The sequence below is a fragment of the Ursus americanus genome, chromosome 9 (assembly GCF_024610735.1).
Source record: "Ursus americanus isolate L20-20 chromosome 9, mUrsAme1.1.p, whole genome shotgun sequence".
Classification (NCBI taxonomy): domain Eukaryota; kingdom Metazoa; phylum Chordata; class Mammalia; order Carnivora; family Ursidae; genus Ursus; species Ursus americanus.
In genome coordinates this window covers 31364917-31388100 of record NC_142135.1, presented here as the reverse complement: position 1 = coordinate 31388100, position 23184 = coordinate 31364917, and the positions used below count along the sequence as shown (strand labels likewise).

The window sequence follows — 23184 nt, the reverse complement described above, 5'->3', positions numbered from 1 at the left end:
GGGAAGAAATGGAATGCTTCAGTAAGAGTCCCAGAAGAAAACTGATAACTTGGTCAATGGGTTTTGCTAAAGAGAGTTTGGTGAAGGGACAGTGTACAAGGTGTGGATAGGCTTAAGGGAACCAAACCAACAAGGGATGTGATGCACCCAGAGGCTGGAAACAGTGGGAAGCTGTTAGCGCTCCTGATCTGAACAGTCACGGGAAGTGACCGTGATGGTGATGCAGGAGCATGGGAGAAGCAGGCAGGCCACTTCCCAGGAGTGCTGACTGTACAACACAGCCATTGCTAACAACTGGAGACCATCAGAGAGGATGGAATTGAGGGATATGGACCTGTCTTCTCTCTTCCTGTCTTCCTGTCCTCTGATCCTCTGATCTTGTCAGTGCCTCCCATTGATTGAACCGAACCAGAAATCAGACAACAAAGCAGCCCCAGTGAGGGGGTCCACAGAATCCCACCTCCATGGAGCACAAAGTACAAAGTAGAACATGGAGGAGAGTCAATTGATTCCAGCAGGAAGGGGCAAGCAAAGAATAACCAGCTCATAGAAAGTATCAGGGTTCTCTGCCAGAGCTAATACTTCAGGATTCCAGTTATACCAATCTGTTACCCGTGTGGCATTATATGCAGGGCCACTCTTTAACGTAGTCAACAACCGGTACAACCTGGGCTCTGACCAATCAAAACAGTTGCCGTAAACCTCTGTTGAACAGGCTTTAAAGCCTTAGTCTCTGAATTAGGGGAAGTAGGAAGGGGCTCACTAGACAGGGGCCAGGACAGGCAGGGTTGGGCTGAGCGGCACTTAGCACAGGGTTCACAGTATATGAAAATATTAAAAGGAAGTAAAGCCTACTTGTCTATGCAGGCTGAGAACCATCCCTCTTTGTGTCTGAGAAGTGAGAGCAGAACTCTTCCACTGATCTTATAAGAGAATTGGTTGATGTGTCTGTGTTGTTCTGTATGACCTGCAGAAAGGAACACAGATTAAAACTCTTATCTTACTCCTGAGCCTTTGTACCTTTCTTATGATACTTGGACCTTGCTTAGCACTCTTCTTATTATTTGTGATTTTACTCTCTTAAATGGGTTTTATACTACTTCCAGAAAGGTATTGTATTTTTCCATATGTATCTTTCTATACCTATTACAGTTCCTTAAACATGGTAGATACTCAGTATCTATTATTTTGCGGAAACAATTTCATTGCTATTCATGGTGATCATCCTGAAAAGAAGAGAGAACTCAACTTTCAAAGAGCCTTCAATTCCAGACATGGGGTTTGGTTGTGTAGGGTGTATGTTTTATTCTTTGTTACCCACCAGAGCCAGTGATCCTCGGTTATGGAAATTATGACAACGAAGCTGTCAGTGAGCTTCTGCATGCTCTCTACCTTTATTCCATTTTTTAAATGATTCATTTTGTGAGGCCATATATAGAAATGAATAGAAAATTTATAGAGTCTAAAGTTCAAAAGTCATCAACATCATATTGATGTCAGTTGTAATAGTAATAGTTTCCTGAAAATTTTGTAATTTCTAGGTTACTTGTAAAGATTTTAAGAATGCAGTGCATTTTTTTGTATAATCATATGAAAAGTTAAGTACTATTACAGATTTGGGCAACTATGTGGAAAACAGTTACTTAATACTTCAGAGAAAGACTAGATGGGCAAGCGATTTAATTTAAAAATTTTGGCATTATTAGATTCAAGGTTTAGTTGCCATGTTTTTGGTATGCATTCTTTTTATTTCTGACATCACATTCTCTTGTATTCTGTGTTCTGATCTCTATTATCATTGATAGTAGGTATATTATGGAGTATTTTTGTGTGTACCGTGTCCCCATGGATTACTTTCCTATAAAGCAGTTACTTTATCACTTAAAGTGAAGGTATTTATAAATTAGACTTTTTACTTTTAAAATGCAATTGTATTGTTAATATATCTTCTTTGCCGTGACTATGCTTTTGCTCAAAATATATTACGTTTTCTTTTCTTATTGGAAATGAAGGCATGAAGCTGTGTGAACTAGCTACACTTTTCAAGAACAAGTATAGCTTGGGGGCCTGGGTAGCTCAGTCGGTTAAATGTCCAACTCCTGACTTCAGTTGAGGTCATGATCTCAGGGTCCTGAGATCTAGCTCTGCATTGAGCCTACAAACAGGGTCTGTGCTGAGTGTGTAGCCTACTTAAGATTCTCTCTCCCTCTCCCTCTGCTTCCTGCCCCCCTTACGCTCTCTCTCTCTCTCAAAAAAAAAAAAAAAGAACAAGTATAACTTTATAGCTTCTTGCACTGTGAAGATTTGAGTCACTGGCTCATCTCGTATGCTACATATGCTGATCATTTAATGATGGCTTTTTTATATCCATTTTAAAAATACAACCAAGTTTTAACAAGTTTAAAGCTGGGGGCAATCTTCAAAATAACCTAAATTCAGCCCAACACGTAAATGTCTTATCTTAAGCCTGTAATTGTTTTTGTTTTGATGCGTCTTGCCTTTATAAAAATTAGTATTTGGAAATACGAGAGCTAAGGTTTTCTGTATTGAGAGCAGTATAGTAATTACATACTGCTTTTTTATTTTCTTCTGTATAATATTAATAACTGAATAAAATTTTTACAGAACTGTTCTTGTTTATAGCAGTAAATGGCGGTAAAAATTTATTCATTTATTGATGACTAATGCTAATTTTCTTTATTATAAAGCCACAGTAGATGAGAACTCATGGGCATTTCATCTGTATAATGACAACTATATGTAGCAAACATATACTTAGACATATGCTAAGGGCATCCCTTTACCAGGATCTAAATGTCAAGTGAAGAGCTTTAATTATTTCCCTTTCTCTCTGTGTGTTGGTGTTTTCCAGGTGATGATGAAGGAGTCCAGGAGACGGCAGAATCAGATGGGGACACACAGTCAGAAAAGCCAGGCCAGCCTGGAGTTGAGACAGATGATTGGGATGGTCCAGGTAGGACAGAAAATTTAAAATTCAACCATCTGTTGCTACTATCAGGAATTCACTTTTTTTTCCTTTGAATTTTAATTAGGTTGTAAAACTCTTACAATCTCAGCTCGTGTGTGTGTGTATGTGTGTGTGTGTGTGTGTGTGTGTGTGTGTATGTGTACTAAGGTTATGGTGGAAGTTTAAATAAACATCATTACTTAAAGAAGATTTTTATCTTTTTGTTAAACTATAAAAACCAGTGTTATTTCTGCTTGAAATCTCCATCTTTTTTTACTTCATAGTCATATAAGAATTAGTTCATTCTTCTTGCCTTTTTTTTTTTGGACAGAAATCTTTATGCTATATCTACATTCAGTTTGGGAATAATTTTAAAACTTTTAAACAAGTAACAATACTATAAAGAAATACTTTCAACTTAGTCATGTTATAAATCATAGACTAAATCTCAATTTGTATTTAGAAGTTTAGACAATATCAACAGACACTCCCATCTGATTCAAGGTTTTGGCAACATTTTCATTTTTATGAATGAAAATTAAATTTGATTTTAAGAATCCTGACATTGAACCATTTCGAGAAACACAACAATTGATCAAAATACTCCTAAATACCAATATAATTTGATGAAATATGTACACTTCATAAGAACTCAATTGAAAAAAAAAACTTTATATTTGATGCCAAGTAATTTATAATTGATGGTATATTTATAAACGGAGACTATTATGTCATAGGGCTTAAAGATATAAGCGAGTTTTTGAAATAGTTTTAGCTATAATTTCTAAAGCAGTAACATTTTTCATTAAGAAAGATCCCTATATTTCAATCACATTTTCACCCTTGCATGACTTTGCAAATTGCTCTCTGCTGTGCGTGAAGAAGAGAGGAACTCCAGTGGTAATTTTCTGAAACCAGCAGCTGGAAAATATAATGCAAACAAAAATGAAGATGCAGTATAGCTGATTATTATGATGTCATTTCTAATGTTATTCATGATACACACAAATGTTTGTATTCTGTATACTGTAGCATAATGGTTCTACAAGATTTTGGATCAAAATGTGTTATATTTAAAGTACCATAATACAACCTTGTAAGAGTTTGAAAGAAGATGCAGACTTCTGGTATTTTCACCTTATTGCATAATGCTTCCGTCTTCTTAATGTAGTAAAGAACTCCTTTGATTAAAGAAAAAAAATCTTTAAAACTTTATTTTTTTTTCTTGTGGATTACATTTAATTTTAAAAGGGTAGATGAACTTTGTATGGTTCTTTATTCATGGAATTATGTATATGCTACTTAGAAGAGTTTTTACATTTAAAATTAAATTAGATGGCCTTTTGGATATGCCTACTTGCAAAGTGTGCATTCTGGCTGCTCTCTCAATAGAGTAAACTTGGCGGGGGAGGTTTTTGTCTTTCCTCAGGGCTGAGGCCCACAGTATTCCCTGGGACTTAGGAGTAAGTGAGTAAATTCAAAAGGTGGCAATTATTAAACACATTGTGCATGATCAACGCCACCTTTTTCAGGAAGCTTTTCCAGAAATAAACTTGCACTATTAGCTTACAAAAAGAGAGACAGAGAGAGGAGCAAGGTAAAGAATGATGTGTCATTCAAGATGAAATATTTCACTGTTGAGTTAAGTTTATTTTATGTATCTGATTTAATGAAATTTTTATTTAGTTGTTAAAATGAAAATGTTTATGCTCTTTTCTGTGGCACATTGGGAATATGTAAAAACTTTAAAGGAAAAGTCTCTGTCTCTAAGCAGGCGGGCCTATAAGCAAGTTCTTTTTTTGTCTGTTGTAAAATCGATAACAGATTTTTCCCTACAGATATTTTACAGTAAAAAGGGGTTTTCATGATTTTGAAACCCCCTGAATTAATGAGGTTGATTCATAACAAAAGAATATATGTTGGATATTTATTTTTTAAGGTAGAAATTTCGTTACTTTCTTTCAGTCAGGACAAAGTTTAAGGGATGTTTTTTCACTTTTGTTATTGCATAAATAGTGATTATATAAATCTTTTACCCCAATTTTTGTTATTTGCAAAACATTGTTGGTACTTTTCAACTGTATCAATGAGAGAAAATTGTCCACATTTTAGTGACAGTTTCCAAACGTGTTAGAAATTGAGCTCTCTATTCTAAGGGTTTAGCTTCAAATTCTGGATTTGCCACTCTGTTGAGCGATTTTTGGCAAGTTTCTTACTCTCCCTGTTCCTATATCCTCATTTGTAAAATGTAGAAAACAACATTCATACTTCTTAGGGATTTTGTGAGAATTAAATCAGATCATTCATATAAAATTCTCCTTGTCATTATTATGGCTTTGGAATTGTTGAGCCTTGGAGGAGACCCATTTAAAATTCTCAGCATTTTTTTTAAGTTCAGTAATATATCTGATACACTTTTTAAAATACTAAGCATCTAGTTTTGAATTTAACCACAAATGATTGGTTAAGACATGAGGTTATGAGCCAGGTGTGATTTCAAGGTTCTCCTAATTTTAAAGTCCTCCCACCCGGTCCTGATAGTCACTGTAAGATAGACAGCTTTCTCTAAATAAAAATAGAACAGAATCAAAAGACCACGAAATTATCTAAAGAATTTGAGGCATAGAGCTGACATCATTTAAGATGGATCAGGGTTTATCTTATTTTTAAAGAGTTTGAAAGAGTTTGATGGAAGACGACTCTACAGCCTTTCTTGATGGCTCAATTCAATAATGAATCAACTCTTGTTTGAAGTGTTCTATTTTTATCAAATATCAATCCTGCAGTGCCAATTTTTGCCCCTTACTTGTTATCCAACTAAAAGGTACATTTAGTAATTGCTCACAACTTTGTTAACTCTTACGATTAGGCAGAACCTAAACAATCCTTAGAAAAATTATCTTACATTTGCAAACATATCTATGGTGAAATTTTTTAATGTTTAAATATTTGTGACCCTTAAATATTCTTTAAGTTCTCATGAATCTTTCATTGTTTGAATGGAGGCTAGACCCACACTAAGCTAATGGAGTTCAGGTCAATGTAAAAGTCATTATCTCGTTATTTCAGTATTTCACACAACTGTTTTCAAGTTTCACTTTTCTTTTTTGCTCTTGAAAAAATTACCCTGATATTACCTTGCTTGGAATCTAAGTGATATGTTACTTGGTATCTACTATCTCTTCCTCTGAATTTGCCTACACTTCATTTCTTTCTCTTTTTAAAGTAAATACCTTTTCTTTTCTTTTATCCCCTCATAAGTACTTCAGTTTACCAATAGTCCTATACATTTAATTATTCAATAAATAATTATTGTGCACTAATAATTATGGAAAGTGTAGGCAGATGTCCAAAGGCATAGTATAATGCTGTCAACACTCTGATGCCATTTCTCTTCTTTAATCTTTTTAAATGACTCGTGGATTGTCACTGATGCAGTCAATAATTAAGCATGAGAACCTAATACTCTAAACTACAGAAGAAACTGAACAACTTTTAGAGTCATATCTGTGTTTGAGTTTGCACGCTGACTCTTTACAGTCTTGTGATCTCAGGTGTATTAAACAGCCAGGGCCTCAGTTTGCTTATTTTTAAACTGGGAAGAATAGTAACTACTTTGAAACTTTATTATGTGGATGAAATTTGAAAGATGGTGTATAGAAAGTATCCAGCTGACAGCTTGGGAGAGCTTGGGATTTGCTAGATGTTAACCGCCTTCCCTTACCCTAGAACTTCTCATGCATTTAGAACGCTGAGCTCATTTTGAATATAGTGTTTACATCTCTGGCTCTCTCACTTAAGAAACCTTTAGAACCACAATCCGTGGCCGAAGTCTTGAGTGCTGACTTCTGTATTTAGATGTAGAGGGATGGGGCGCCTGGGTGGCACAGCGGTTAAGCGTCTGCCTTCAGCTCAGGGCGTGATCCCGGCGTCATGGGATCAAGCCCCACATCAGGCTCCTCGGCTATGAGCCTGCTTCTTCCTCTCCCACTCCCCCTGCTTGTGTTCCCTCTCTCGCTGGCTGTCTCTATCTCTGTCAAATAAAAAAAAAAAAAAAAATTTTAGATGTAGAGGGAGACGGCGGGGAGAGAATTCAGGCGAATCAGTATAAATCCATTCTCCACCTTTATGAAATGAGCACCTTAAAAGTCACATCTTAGATCAACTCTAAGAATACCAAGTCTCTAGCTTACATTATTAAAAACATGGTTACTTCTTTTTGCACTTGTAAATAGTAAATAATCTGATTTTTCTGGTTTGACATTGAACGTACCTAAGCGTTATCGTTAGGCTTACAGCCACGATAATTGAAATTTCCAAGAGCTTTAGTAAATGAATGTATCACATTATTCAAATGTACAAATAAGTACATATACCCCCAAGTAATATGTATTAATACAAATAGGCACAGATACAAAATTTTGAGCAAGTAGTCACTTAGATTCTTTCTCACGGAGTTATCAAGATAAGCGTGCCCTTTTATTTTGGTATTTACATGTTAAGCACTTGAGGTGTTTCAATAATAATAAAGTAGAAAATCACACCTTGTTTTGATGATCTAATGAATTACTATACTAAAATTCGGAATTGTTTTTGTGTTGTGCATTTCAGAACAGCATGACTTGCTCCTAGGTTGTTAAATGGAAATCTGAGTTTCTGTCAGAGGTAAATTATTTTGAGGCAATATAATGAGTGGAAAAGACCAAAAATATTTCTTCCATTTATATCTTGTCCCTGCCACTAATGAATTGTGTGATAAGTTAATAACTCTCCGAGGCCTCAGTTTCTTCATTTATAAAATGGGGCTGATAATAATCACTACCTCATTCATGAGATCGTCTGGGAAAAACCTGGAGTTCGGAGCTTCATAGTGCTTAATAAATAGCTCTTAATATTACTTCAGTATCATTTCAGCAACTGTGCTCTAGTAGCCATGACAATGCCTTACAGATGTTAAGCCGTCATTTAACATCTATATAGTGAATTAACTTTGCAAAAATAATTTTGGTATGTAACATCACCATGCGATTATAATAACTGCATTCTATTCAACTGGACTTAAAATGTGGTTCAGTTAAAGAAATTTTAATGTAAATAGATTTTCAGTAGATGTCTAGCATAAAATCAGATGCGTGCACTTGTTGCATCTGGACTAAAAATTGATCACAGAATCTATCAATAAGTTGCCTCGTTCAGTTGCTGTTCAACACGAAGGATACATGCTGATGATGGGGTTGGTTCTGCTTTGTGCCTCACACTGAGAAGATGGGAGTGTTTTGCATAAAGTGGAACTAGTAGCTGGAAGACCGCTGGGAGATACAAGCACACACTAATGATACAGGTTTTTTTTTTTTTTTTTTTTTCCCTCCCTCTTTACTAGTCCAAAGAAGGGCTTGGAGATTACAGTTCTGATTTCGTTTCCTTTTTGATTGGGAAAATGTGGTAGATATAAGATCTGGGAAATGCCATTTGAAGTAAATTAACAGAAACCTATGAAACATAGTTAACCATAGATATAGTCTGACAGTAAGAAGAATATTGTGAGAAGCGGAGGAAATCGTAGAATGACTGTGTATTACTCTGACAGTGAATTGGTATTATCTCTGCTATCAGATAATGCAGTTATCATTAATTTTCACATTTGCATTTCAATCTTTGGAAGGAAATGACTCTTGCCGGATGAAGATAAGAGCTCTGTACCACTATAATGAACCATCATTTTATCCCAGTGCTTTGTGTCCATATGAAAATGAGGCAGGGAGGGGGGTGTGTGAGTGCGTGTGTGTATGTATGTGTGGGGGGGTCAGAAAAACAGTATAGCAAAGTGTCAAATTGCTACCGACTTTTGAGCCCCTTATGAAACAAGAGGGGGTCAAAATAAATCTTCTGTAATGTAGTTAAGTGGATATCGGATTAAAAGATGAAAGCCTTACTCTTTGTAGAACAGAATACCACATAAACTCAGTAAAAAAGTTCCTTTTATCTTATTTCTTTACTCCAGTTTTCACTCTCATGTAGAATTAGGGCACGCATAAACCCAAACCAAAAAAAAAAAAAAAAAAGTCGGTTGGAGTCAAAGTACTTACGATTATTGTTAGGAAAGATACGTCTTTGAGTTATAATGTCCTGCATAAAATATATCCTTAATCCAGTCGCCTTCAATCGGTGGTTTTACATTCTCAGTCCATGTTACCGACACAGACTAGAAATTGTGGATGAAGCATTTGAATGTTGTTGGTGTTAGTGGAACACCAGTCAGTGGGCCCTACACAAATAAAAGGTCTGGCCCTACATCAAAAGTTCTATTGTTAAACATGCTTTTGTATATTCTAAGTTAAACCATAAATCTTGTATTTCTGTTTCACAGTTTGCCTACTTTGATTAGCTACTCGCCCTCAGTTGTGTTAATAATGGGACATTTATTATGCTCTTTCCTGCTGAGCCATAATTCAGCTTAGACTTCTCCTGCCCAAAGCCCTCCAGGAAGATACTACCAGTCACTAGGAATTGACATACAAGAGAAACCTTTGCCGTGCCTTTTATAACCTCCTTCATTAAAACATATGCATTCAATATTTATTTTGGCACAAGGATTTTTAGCATCAGTTGTTTTTCTTGACTCAGAATTTTTGCCCTGAGAAAATACCTAAAAATACGATTGGCTCTCATCTCTGGAAAGTTGAAAGAAAGAAAAACTAAGCCTTGTCATTATTTGTTTTTATTTTGTCTGGGTCAGAAAAGGACTTACTTGGGCTCAGAAGAAGTGAAGACCAATACCGGGGCATGCATTAGAAGTAGTTTAAAAACAGGGAGAATAAAGCAAGTGCATACAGACACATACACTTGGAATAAATGGTCCACAAACTTAGAACTAGATTGCTAGAAGATTATTTGTAAGGGTAGTATTGATTGATTACACAAGATGAAATAAATTGGTTAAGCAAACATTTATTTATTCAACTCTATATGGAGTATCAAATATATGCAATGTTCTGTGCCAGACTCGAGGACATGTAGCAGTAAACAAGCCAGGGTGGTCTCTACCTCAGAGAGTTCATGCTCTCTCGGAAATGCAAATTGTAATAATAATGATTTTTTGAGTGCTTTTACTGTATATGTGATCGCTCTTCTATCATTTAAGAGACATAAATGATACCCTAAACGGCATTATGAGGGGTGGGAGTCAGTAATGACTTATCTGAGGAAATATTTTAAATGAATTTGGTTTTATTTTAAATTTTTATATTTTAATATGCAAAGTTTAAAATACACATAAAATAAGAGGGAATTGTATGATAAATCCCCACGTAGCTATCGCCCAGCTTCAAACGTTAATCAACTTTTTGCCAATCTGGTTTCATCAGTTTCCTTTTATCTATCTATCTATCTATCTATCTATCTATCTATCTATCTATCTATCTATCATCTCTATTTTAAAGCAAATTACAGAAATCCTGTCATTTCACCCATAAGTGCTTTGGTATGGTTCTCTAATAAATAAAGACTTTTGTTTAAAACATAATGACAAACAATAGCATTATGACACATAAAAAATAACTCTTAATATTATCTGAATCTCAATTTGTCTTCAAATTTTCCCAGTTATCTCAAAAAGTGTCTTTATGTTTGGTTGGTTCAAATCAGGATTTGAAGAAGGTCCACATATTGTTTGGTATGATTCTCAAGTCTTTTGTATCTTCCCTCAACTCCTCTCTCCCACTTTTTTGTTGGAGAAACCAGTGTATTTATCCTGGGGTATTGTTCACATTGTAAATTAGGTAAAGTACATGCTAGCACTGTTTCATAACATGCTTCTCTATTCCCCGGATTTCTTTTTTCTTTTTTTTAAAGATTTATTTATTTTAGAGTGAGAGAGAGAGAGCGCAGAGGAAGAGGGGGAGAAGGAGAGGGAGAAAGAGAGAGTCAGTCCCAAGCCAACTCCATGCTGAGTGCAGAACCCGATGCAGGGCTCAATGTTAGGACCCTGAGATCATGACCTGAGCTGAGACCAAGAGTCAGACGTGCCAACTGTGCCACCCAGGTGCCTTTATCCCCCATACCCATATTTCTTATAAATTGGTAGTTAAATCTAGATCCTTGAATACATTCAGATTCAAAACTATAGGCAATAATACTACATATACCTTGCTGGGTGCTTTCTTTTGGTTCAGTATCAGTAACTATTACATAAAGATGGGATGTCCCATTTGTAATGATACTACAATGTGCCAGGAGGTTCACATACTTTCAGCCTGATCCATCCATTATGAAGTTTCCCATTCAATTCTTCACCTAATGATTACTGCCAGGATCCATATATCATTAGGGCTTGTACAATTGTGACTTTTACATTTTATCGTCCCTTCTGTATTATTAGCTGATAATATTATCTTCTGAAAAATTTTCCAGCATCCACTTTTTAATGACTCCTAAATAATGAAGGAAAGGGAGGATATGTGCTTAATTCTTTCTCATTATTTACATATTTCTGAATAATAAAGAGTAGAAAGAGTGCTATAAGATGAGGCTATTAAAGTAAGCAAGGCTCGGATTCAGGGCCTTGTAGTCCACAATACTGTTATGGATTTAACTTCAAGATCAGTGTGAGGACATGTTATACATAGAAGCTGCATGCTCATATTTGCATTAAAAATAAACCGCTCTGACTGCTCTGTGGAGAATGGATAGAAGAAGGTCAATAAAAAGCAAGAGTCTTATCAAGCGATGAAAGTGGTTTGTAGAGAGCACTGGATATGTTTGAGGGTGTGATTAAAAGTGGCTTGCTCAACTTTGAGTATTTGTTGCCATTCACTGAGACTGAAGGAAAGGCGTGGTTAGGGGGAGAGTTAAGTTGGATTTTTAATATGTCATTTGCAGTTTTCGTGAGATATCCAAGTGGAGTTGTTGAGTAGAATGTTGGATATATAGACCAGAGCCTTGGAGAGAGGGCAGGTCTAGAGATAGAAATTGGAGAGTCAGCAATGTATACATGGCAGTGAATTCATTGGAATAGATGAAATTGCCTGGGGTGGGAATATATATAAGAAGGCTTGGACATGAAGCTTGAAAAACTATCTCTTGCTGGAGGATAGAAAAAGAAGTGTCATCAAAGGAGACTGATAAGGAGAAGCCAGACAAGATGGAGAAAACCAGGAGAATGTAATCGTTTTTAAGAAGGACTGAGTCACGCCTGGGCTAACTGCTGCTGAGGTCAAACGATGATTTAAAGACTCTCCTTGAATTTAGCGCCATGCAGATATTAGTGTTCTTAACTAGAACTATTTCAGTGGAGCTCTGGTATTAGAAACCAGACTGTGGTAGGTTGTAGTGGGAGGCAAAGGGGAGCAAATGGGGTCAGCTATTGTAAACAGCTATTCTTGAGTGTTCTTGGTAAATAGAGATACAACATTTTGGGTTACTATGAGACTATCTGTTTATTGGTAAAATTATTATCATTTACCTCTTATTTCTACTTAAGGGTTTTTAAACTTTAGAATTTAGGAATATGCCTTCAGAGAAATTTATATTCCCGTATTAAGCTATTCTGAATCCACTATCCATTAACTCACAGATTATTTTGAAGTTATTTTTTATTGCTTGCCCCATCATATCTTCAGACTTTACAGTATACATTTTTGTCATTTCTTTTAAATTTTATCATTTCAACTTTTATCCCCTAATAACTTTGGTTTACCAAATTGTTTTTTTTTGAGGTTTATCACTTTTAATGTAATTGATATGTTAAATTTGATAATATATGATAATGTGCTAGAGGTGTGCTCTCCATTCTTTCCAGTATCTGCCCTGATAACAGCCAATATTTGTTAATGTTATTTTTGTTGCTTTAATCAGGAGCACATTTGGACTTTGGGAGTTATTTTATGTCTTCCTAATAAACTCCTACACTTGCTTCTAAGATTGACACTTGGAGCTTGCAACATATCACTCATAAATATAACTTGCATAAGCTTGCCAGATCTTGTACTTCTTCCCCTGCACCTTTGTAGACCCAGGACCCATTGAATTAATTAATTTAATTAGTTCAAGCATTTATTGGAGAATAACTGTGTGCCAGACTCTAAAGATAAAAAGATCACTTGGGTTCAGACTATCTTCCGAAAGCTCCTAAGACAAAGCAGCAGACAGATGAATGATGAGATAATTAAAACACATTGGTATGAATTTCATTGCAGAGGCATGTACAGTGTGCAATGGTAGCAAAGAGAGGAGAAAGTCATCTACTGCGGAGTGGGAGAGGTGCTAGTGAGGTGGCCGACAGATCAGCTTTCACGGAGGGAGAAGGGAATGGATGCTGGTGCTCGTGGTGGAGCATAGTGCTGATGAGTAACACAAGTAATGATGATCCCTTCAGGTGATCCCAAGGGCAGAGTGATAAATTCACATTGGAGACACTCCAAATTGTTATTCATATATAGCAAGTGTTTAGTTTTTTTGCAAAATATAATTCCATAGCATGTGTCATAGGCTTGCTGCCATTTTGCCTATCTAGAAGCTGCTACTTCCCAGTTAGGTCTGGCCCACCTTGCCATTGTTACCTTTGAAGGCGTGATCTTTCCTATTGCTCTGAGGAATGGAGGGGCTCTCTCTGAAAGACAACAGAAGCTGTCGTATCTTCAAGTCACAGATGGGAATCCAGACTTAGACAAGAAGCTACCTTTTGAAGATGGGTTACATCTATGAACTTTTAAAAAAGTGACAGTGGAAGAGTTTGGTAAAAGGTTAGCAAGGAAACCATAAAGAAACTTTATTGCACCTTAGGCCATTGCCTGGAAATGTAACAGCAAAGCAGAGCATCCAGTGGCCTAGCTGGTCTTGACTGTTGTTTGGAAATGGGGTTGACTCTTGGAGGTCCATGGTGAGTTTTGGGGGGAGTAAGAAAGGAAGGCTCCAGAGGGAGAGTCTGAGCTTCTTGCAAACAGTAGAGTTTTTCTTGGCAGAATTTCTGTGGCCCTTAATTTAGGGATACATAAAAGAGAATTGCAAAGAGCTGCATGTTTAAAAAAAATGCTTTCTTACTGAATATGTTGTCACATGCAGGAAAGTAATGAAAATAACATATTGGGTGCTAAACAGAAGTTTTTATTTGGGTAAATACAGAGAGAATCAAAGATCCTTTTTTTTTTTTTTTCGAGTTTTCATGGCAGAATTTCCTGAGGGAACTAAGAGCGTAACATGAATTTCAACTGACACCTTTGTAAAAACAGTCACAGGCCTTCCTGATTGAATGGAATTTTAAGAATTCTTTGGGTTTCCCCTCCCATTACCTTTTTCATGTTAAATAATATGCAATTAATTAACATGAGTATTAAAATAATTGAATATAATAATAAAGGTAAGGATTATATTATTTATTAAATATGTATTATGTATATGAATATAAATAACAAATAATATGAAATAATCAAGATTATTACATTTTTGAACACTGTATTAATAATGTAAATAGGAACAGAACAAATGCATGAGCACATTCTAATAGGGTTGGAAACATGGCATCTTATAGAATGAAGTGAAATGTAAGGCAGACAGGGAATATCCAAGTGACTGAGTATCTGAGAGAGGCAGCACTTATTTTCAGTGTTTTTAATAAAAAATGCATTATTTAATTTTATGGTCTTTCAATTATATTTTCTATATAAAGGCAACACAAGCAGGCCAAAAGACAAGAGGAAAGAAGAAAACATTTTCCGTCGTCAGAGTGTTTGCTCTTTCAATTTCCTCTACCCATTTTTTCTTTTAAACTAGATGTTTTCCAAGAAGATTACCATCTTTTTTCAGTCAAGGGTATTTTTCATTACCCTAAAAATTGAATGAATGGGGGAAGTTGGATATATAAACAATAATTATTGTAAGGTGACTAATGCAGTAGTGGTTAGATAGGGTGATAGATGAAGTAAAATTTTAGAAAAGTTATACCTGCCATTTTAAATTCTGTAGCTGGACAGAGTAAGTTTTCTTAAAATTGCTTTCCCATTGTCAAAGAAGTCACTCAACTGGGCCTTCTTAATTATGTAAATACCAGGCAAATAAGAGCCAAGGACTTTCACACCCGGTGTGGGAGCCCTTTGTCACTTTGCCAAAAACACACCGTTGTCTTAGAAATCTAACTGCTCCTTTCAGAAGGAAGGGGGGTGGAGGGATGGGGTAACCAGGTGATGGGTATTAAGGAAGGCACGTGTGGTGATGAGCACTGGGTGTTATACACAACTAATGAATCATTGAACACTACATCAGAAACTAATGATGTACTAGACAGTGGCTAACTGAACATAATAAAAAAAAAAGAAGGAAATCTAACTGCTCTGGAGGGAGGTGTGTGGGAGAGGATGGAGGACTGATCTGCATATGTATTGCTTTCTGTGTGGCAATCAACCAGACTCCATTGCTTCTCCCCCAGTTTAGGGGGTGCGTTAGTCTGCTCTGGCTGCCATAACAGAATACCACAGATTGGCTGGCTTAACAATAGCAATTTATTTTTTCACAGTTCTGGAGGCTGGAAGTCCAAGATCATAGTGCCCACAGGGTTGGTTTCTGGTGAGACTTCTTTTCTTGGCTTGTAGATTAGATGGCAACCTCTTCACTGTGTCCTCACAGGGCTTTTCTTCTGTGGTTGTAGACTCCTGGTGTCCCTTCTTATATGGACGTCAGTCCTATTGGATTAGGGCTCCAGCCTTATGGCCTTATTTAACCTTATCACCTCTGTAAAGGCCCTGCCTCTAAATACAGTCACATTGGGAGTTAGAGCTTCAACCTGTAATCTCGGGGAGAACACATTCAGTCCATAACAGGTTGGATTGGGTTGCCTTATCCAAAGTCAGCTGGCAGGGAAGGGACACCAAGGACAAGTTTCTGGAAAAGGGGTAAAGCCAGGACTCAACAATAAGGCCTTAGGTTTTAAGAAAGGACCGTTTTTTTTTTTCACCCTTTGTTCCTAAATCTGGAACCCCTTGTGGGACAAGCTAATGTGTCCTGAGTTCCTGCTCTGGGGAAGAATGGCTCATCTGAAATGTGAGTGTGAATTAAGTGAACTGAACTCTGAAGCCTAAGGGGGACACCATGGCAGGTCATACAAGAGCTGAGCCCACTTGGCTATACCTTGGAAGAGAAGGAGAATCCACTGTCCTGTGCGGGAATGGTTTTCGATAATGACACCAAGGAATCAAGAGCAAAGGAGGGGCTCTACTGGCCTAACTAATCAGCTTGGAATTTCGAAGTGGGCCTGGCTCTTGGGGCTTCCTGGGGAATTGGGGAGGGGGTATAAAGAAATAGATCTCAAGTGGGAGAGGCTTAACTTCTTGCTAACAGAAATGTTACCACAAGCTGATGAATGAGGGTAATACAAGTCACTGAAGAATCTGAAGGGAGCTGAGAGAAAGAGGCATCTGTCTCTTCTTTGGGAGGCTAGGTAAGGCCTCTTTACTTTGTAAGCATAGAGATATTTCACAAATGGAAAAGAAGAGGGCAAAAACCTTCCACTGTTCCAGGCAGAGTACAACTTACTCGGCATTAATACAGAGGGTGAATTGTGGTTAGCAGTGAAACAGGGACCGACATTAGACATCTAGGCAACAGCCTGTTGCAGTAGTTCTGATCAGAACACAGTAGAGACTTGGGTAAAATAAAAGTCATTGGCATTGTTAATAAGTATTCGTGTTCACTGTGAAAATGGGTTAGAAGTGGTGACGGAGGAAGGAAAGTTTCCTCACCCAAACCCCAAGCAAAGGAAAGCAATGATCTGGAAGTGATGTTGGGGAGCAAGTCAGAAACAGCTTGACTCCAGAGTCTTTGCTCTGATCCTTTGTCACACACAGATACACATATACAGACATACATGCATACATACGCACAGAGTTCTTTTGAGCAATGTAAAGGCAGGAGTTCTGGTGGTGACCAGGACAAAATAAACCTTTAATTTTATTCCGTAAGGATAAATAAAATGCTTTATTCATTATGAAAAAATCTTTTAACTATTTTAAGTTATTAAATTTAATAAATATCTTTACATTTTATATTATATTTGAAGATAAATATGAGATTCTAAGCATTCAGCCACATGTAATGCACCTTTTTTTTCAGTATTTTGACATATTAGTGTGAATTATAGGAAAGAAATTGTTCGATTTTAAAGAACAAGTAGATATTTTTGAAAAGCACAAATCATTCATTAAAAATCTTAATTACAATTATGTGACAAAATTAATTTCCTCTAAAATAGGCTTTTCTGTCTGGAAAATGGAAGTGAATTATTCTAAGAACTCGTATAACTTAAGGCTAACATTTCATGCTAATAATTAATGATTAATATATAGTAGAATATTATAGCACATTTTAAAATTAAAGAAGAGGTTGTTAGTTAACTCAGCTTTCTGGATCTTACTCTTTTTTTTTACTTTTATAGGTAAACATAACAAAATGAAAAAATAGTTATCACATATTTTAACAAAATAAAATGAAGATGGAATTATATATAACTATTACAGAAATGCATGGAATACTTCAACTATACTTTAAAAGCACACAAAATTAATAACACTTCTGACTCCCTTTGGGCATTTAAGATATTAAATTTATATAATTCAAGATATTTGCTCTATTTGGCTCATTGACATTCATCTTAAATTCTAAAACATAAAAATAAAGTACTGATAAAGGTAAAATCAGAAAATAAGATGACCTAATGCATTTATTTTTCAGAGTGTTTTTCTCTTAAAGTAATAAAAATAAAAACTGTTTTGAATTAATGTTGAAGTCCTAAAACTGTGTTCTGGGCAGTATTTTCCTCCCCTGTGAACCGTTTAGCTTTCTCCTTTGCATTCATATCTCTAACACCTGATATTTATTGAGAGTTTACTATGTGTCAGTTACTGTTATAGGCACGAAGAATATAAAAGCAAGCACATTTTCATAATTTTCCCTCATGACAACTCTAGGAATGTTATTTCTCTCTTGACTAAAAAGGAAACTGAGGTACAGGAATATTATTTGTGACCTCGCTGAAGGTCACAAAGCAAACAATCATGAAATTGAAATTAAGCAACTTGACTCTAGAGACTGTGCTTATCACCACATCATTTTCTCTAGTTTTCATGCAATGCCTCCTTCTTGATTATGGCAGCTGTTGTTTGCTACCATATTTTGATATATTTCCTAACTGGGTGGGGGGTCTATCTTTTTCCTTTGCTAAGATACAAACAAGGAAAATATCCTTTATTTTTCATTAAAACCTTTTATTGTCTCATTTATACTGTAATATTTTTTGTGTGTGAATTCCAAGGCTTCATTTCTAACACAAAACTTTTTGGTTAGTATGTGTAATTTCATCGTTTATCTTGCTTTGTCCTGGAAAACACGTAATAATCGTAACAGCCACCATTCATTAAGCATCCTGCCTCCACTCATTTTACAGTTGAGGAAACTGAGCCTTAAAAAACTTAGTAATGTAGCTGAGAAGCGACCCAGCCAGGATTCCCACTGAGAGTGGCAATCAATAATGCTGACAACAGCCCTTTAAAGGACTCTCCTTTTTCCTGGGCACTACAAGAGTGATTTTTTTTTTTTTTTATTACCTCCTTTAATTCTCACCACATGCCTGATAGGTTATCCCTATTTTAATAGGTAAAGATGTTAAGTCTTAGAGTGGTTAGGTAGCTAACCTACTCTCCTGTTGCTAGTAAAGCCAAGCCTAGAAGGTGGTAGGGTAATGGAGACACAATCTATGATGAAAGGTGCTTTCAAATTCGGCTTTAACAGGTTAACAGCTCAGCAAATGTGGACTGATCACTTGCCCCGAATCATCTTATTGCCCCCTCAACTTTCTCATCTGTAAAATGGGAGTGCTGTATACCTGCTTCACAGGTTTCGGGGAGCGTTATGTGAATGGAGTGCTGAGAAGAGTGCACAGAGTAAGTACTGTATAAGTGATACAAACATGACATCATCATCATCATCATCATTATTATTTTGTAGCCAGATTTTCTTCTGTCTTAAATCTTGCTTCAACCTTGTTTCTTTTTCTCCTTTAGATTTCCTGAAGTTTTGAATGACCAGAGAAATACTGAGTCATTTTGTATGAATTTTGTTTAGAAAACCAGGGTCTTCCATAGAATTCAACGTCTTTGATTAGAATATAACTTTTTTTTTAAAGATTTTATTTATTTATTTGACAGAGATAGAGACAGCCAGCGAGAGAGGGAACACAAGCAGGGGGAGTGGGAGAGGAAGAAGCAGGCTCCTAGCAGAGGAGCCTGATGTGGGGCTCGATCCCATAACGCCGGGATCACGCCCTGAGCCGAAAGCAGACGCTTAACCGCTGTGCCACCCAGGCGCCCCTAGAATATAACTTTCAACTGGACTTGAAGTGCCGAACCATTTTAGGTTTTAAAAAAGTTATTTGGGTCTTCTTTGTCCAGTCTCATTCCATGAAGGACTTGGGATGACTTATAAAAAAAACATGAAATATAAAATGATAGAATTATTAAAGTAGATAAAAGAAAATACAGACCAGAAACCAATAGGGGGAGGGATAATGTAATTACATGGCCATCTAAACTGGAAAGTCTAAGATAGTTGCTGGAAAAGGTCCCCAAATCCTCATTTCTCTCCAGGGCTCTCTTCTCTGTACTGTTCTCTAGTTTTTTTTGGAGGGCCTTACATTTTTTTCAAAATGCTTATCTCTCCTCCTTTTCCCCTTTTCTTCTTGGGACTTACCTTCACAGACTTCCTCAGACATTCTTACTGAATTGTTCTCATGAGATCTCTATTCTCGATCGGTTTTTTATATTTCCGTTTTATGGCCCATCCAGAACTGCTCAGTTCATCCTATGAAAAAGAAATAAGAAAGTTCAAAGTTGCTAAATCCTTCCTCCTGTATTTTCAAAAAGCCACAGCATTGGCTACTTTCTATTGTGTACGCTTTTACAAAAATTCCTTTTTAAAAAAAGTCTAATGCATGCTTATCATTATGTTAATAAAACTTCCACTGGGCAAATGAATTCCATAGAACTGGAAAAAAATAAAATTTGCAGTGAATGGTGGATGATACTGGTATTCAATAGGGAGCTCTTAAAAAATAGACCAAATGCAGAAGACATTTTTGCCGTTTTCAATTTGTAAGAAAATGATTTCATTAGCAGGGAAAAGAGAGAGAGAAAACCATCAGTGGGAATGTTGGAGAATGCAGGCTCCTGAGGAGACCAGCAGAGAAGACAAACTAAGTGTACAGATGCAGATTAGGCCTCAGAAGATGAGGGCGTAAAAGGGATTTAATGGTGGGATGGATTATAGAAATCCATATAACAATGTTAAATAATTATAGTTCCAGCCGAGATCAAAGCGGTGCTGATTGAACGCCCTCAAGCTGTTAACATGAAGTATCTTGAAGGGGGAGAAAAAAAAAATCCCTGCCTCAGAGATTGGTCATCCTGGGCAAAGGATATCTGTGATCTATAGAAGTTCCAGCTCTATGGAAGACACCAGGTGTGGGGGAGGAAAGATGGAGGAGGGAACCTGTAAGGGAATTTCTTCCTCTGGAGCTCCATAGTAAGGAACTTTTGGTGCTGTTTGTAATTTGTTTGAAAATGCTCAAAAGTATGTATGCGATTAACCCTTTCTTTTGGAGGGTGGAGAAAAGACGTTTACTCAACCACACCACAGATATCAGTGGGAAATTCTATAATGGAATTACTTACCATTCTTTATTTTTCTCTTTGAGGAAAATTTTACTTTCATCACATATACCAGAGTGATATCAACTGTAGGTAAGGTTAACTGAAAAGAAACTTGTTTCTGGAGGATACATTTATCTGCAAAAGGAGCAAAAAATATCTTCACTATCAAGGGGGAAAAAAGTGAAGCTACATCCATACATGTGGATTTGTTTGATTTTGTAATGTCTCTAAGACATTATAAAATATAGAACTATAAAGCAGTTGAAATTAATTTTCAATGAGACAGATAATTAAACTAAACCCAGTCCACAGTGTTTTGGATAAATTAATGTAGAACGATTTATCTACATCTGTATCTATACATTATATGATAAAGGAAAGAAGGAAGCATCATTTCTATACCTTACAATTGCATCTTTAATTACTTTTCAAAAAATAAAATTATTTATTATTTGTCAGTCACTAAAAAAGCAAAACCAACAAATATTAAAGCTAGGTTTATTAAATAAATTATAATTCTATATTTAATATTATATATTTAAAATATATATTTGACATTCATAGTTGAACTATGTAGTTGACATAACAAGTTGAATTCTACAGTTGAAAAGCCAACTATTTACAAGTGCTTTTTTGTGACACTGGATATTGTGGCTGGACTTTCACTTGGGGAAGATTAAATTGGATGCTTCAGTAAGGCACATGGCATTTCTACTGCAATGGCAGTTTTAAGATTTAGGATGTGTGGGATTGAGCTAGCCACCTCGTTATGAATTTTGAAAACCTTTATGTTAGGAGATAAAATACTGATCCAAATATTTGATAATAAATATTAATGCATTTCTTAAGAAGTTGGTGATGACTTCTTAAGAGAAATTGCTTTTGGATAGGCAACATCTGAATATTTTTATTAGAATAATTTAATAAATTTTCCAATTCAAGTACATTTGCCTCAACATTCAAGTAAGGGTGTTTTGAGAATGAAGACTTTCTGCTGTATGTCTTCTTTTGTAGGAAATAACCAATATTAATGACAGTGCCTCATTAAATATGTGTGATGAATGGTTTAACTTCATGGCTTTACTTAGGTAGGGGTTTTATGACATTACATTTAATTTTTAATATTTTAATATGAATGCATTTTCTTTGCCAAACTAATTTCTATTTTTATGGGAGTACAGATGTGTTAGCTGTAACATCTTTTCTCATCTGTGGAAAACATCATTTCTCATCTGTAAAATATTACTTTAAAATTATATTCATGTGGTATTGGAGAAAATGATAAGAAATTATAGGATTAAACCCTTTTAATGAATACATATTGAATAGTCTCAAAACTGTTTAAAACAACAATAAAATATAAATTAAGACAATTTCTACAAGCTATCAGCTAATTATTAGTCAATTTTATAGTTTCCCACACATTTTTATGTAGGATGTCAGTAATGTTCTAAAGCTGGTCTTATATATATTTAACCACTGAGTAATTGGGTTACTTTATTTCTGTATCTTTTCATTGTGCCTTTCTATTTACATGTTCACAAACCCCTTTTTCTCATTATTATTTTCATAGGCTTTTCTACACCACAAAAGGTTTATAAAACACGGAAGGAGTTCATCATCTGCCCAGGTCACCCATACTGAAATGTCATTACTTCAGATTGTAACTCTAATTTTGTGTTGTTTAAAGTGGTATCATTTTACCTCACATATAATTACATACTTGAGAGTAAATGTCAAGTGAATTATTTTTTAAATTGCCTTATATTCTTATTTTGAGGACTTTTTTGTTCTCAAAGACAGGAAACCACATGGTTATTGATGAGTTCAGCATCAAACAAATTTCTGAAATTATAGTTCTGGAAAAAGAAAAGCCTAGAATGTTTATTCATACAAAGCTGAGTTCAAACCGTGGCTCGATGTTCCATTACTTATTCATTGAATGACTTTGGAAATTTTCTTACTAGCTCTGAATTTTAGTTTCCTCATGGAAATGGCACCTAACTCATAGATATGCTGTGAGCATCAAACAGGGTCAGATGAAATCTTGTATTTCTTCCCAGCCATGATGCAAGTGTGGGCAGAAGAACTCAGTAGGGACGGTGCCACTCCTTTACCATTAAAGACAGATGATAGCAAAGTGTGGGCAGAGGACTCTGACCTTCATCCTGATGATTCCTAAATATATTTCTCATCCTTCAACTCTTTTACCAATGTGAAAAATAAGAATCTTGGAAGGAGAGCGATTTTCACTAAGCTACTTCATGTCTCTGATCCTCAGTTTTTTCACTAGCAAATGGGGATAATGATACCTATTACACTCAAAGCATGGCTTAAATAAAAGGAAGCATGGCTTGTATATGCCTGGCACATAGAAGTACTCAATTATTGAATTATGTTGTTTTCTTTATCCGTATTCCAGTCAAAGACTCCTGGTTCTCACTGGCTTTTATTTTTTTATTTATTTATTTTTTTTTTTAAAGATTTTATTTATTTATTTGACAGAGATAGAGACAGCCAGCGAGAGAG

The 23184-nt window shown here is 35.8% G+C and overlaps 1 protein-coding gene across 2 annotated transcripts in view; it reads left to right on the top strand.

The window, feature by feature from the left end:
* Window positions 1-23184, top strand: part of ZFPM2 (zinc finger protein, FOG family member 2) — a 443301-nt gene that overhangs the window by 113183 nt on the left and 306934 nt on the right. For both annotated transcript variants that reach the window (XM_045805813.2, XM_045805812.2), the window contains one exon: window positions 2873-2974. In XM_045805813.2, the coding sequence (XP_045661769.1) occupies window positions 2873-2974 (102 nt within the window). The remainder of the gene's footprint in view (window positions 1-2872; window positions 2975-23184) is intronic.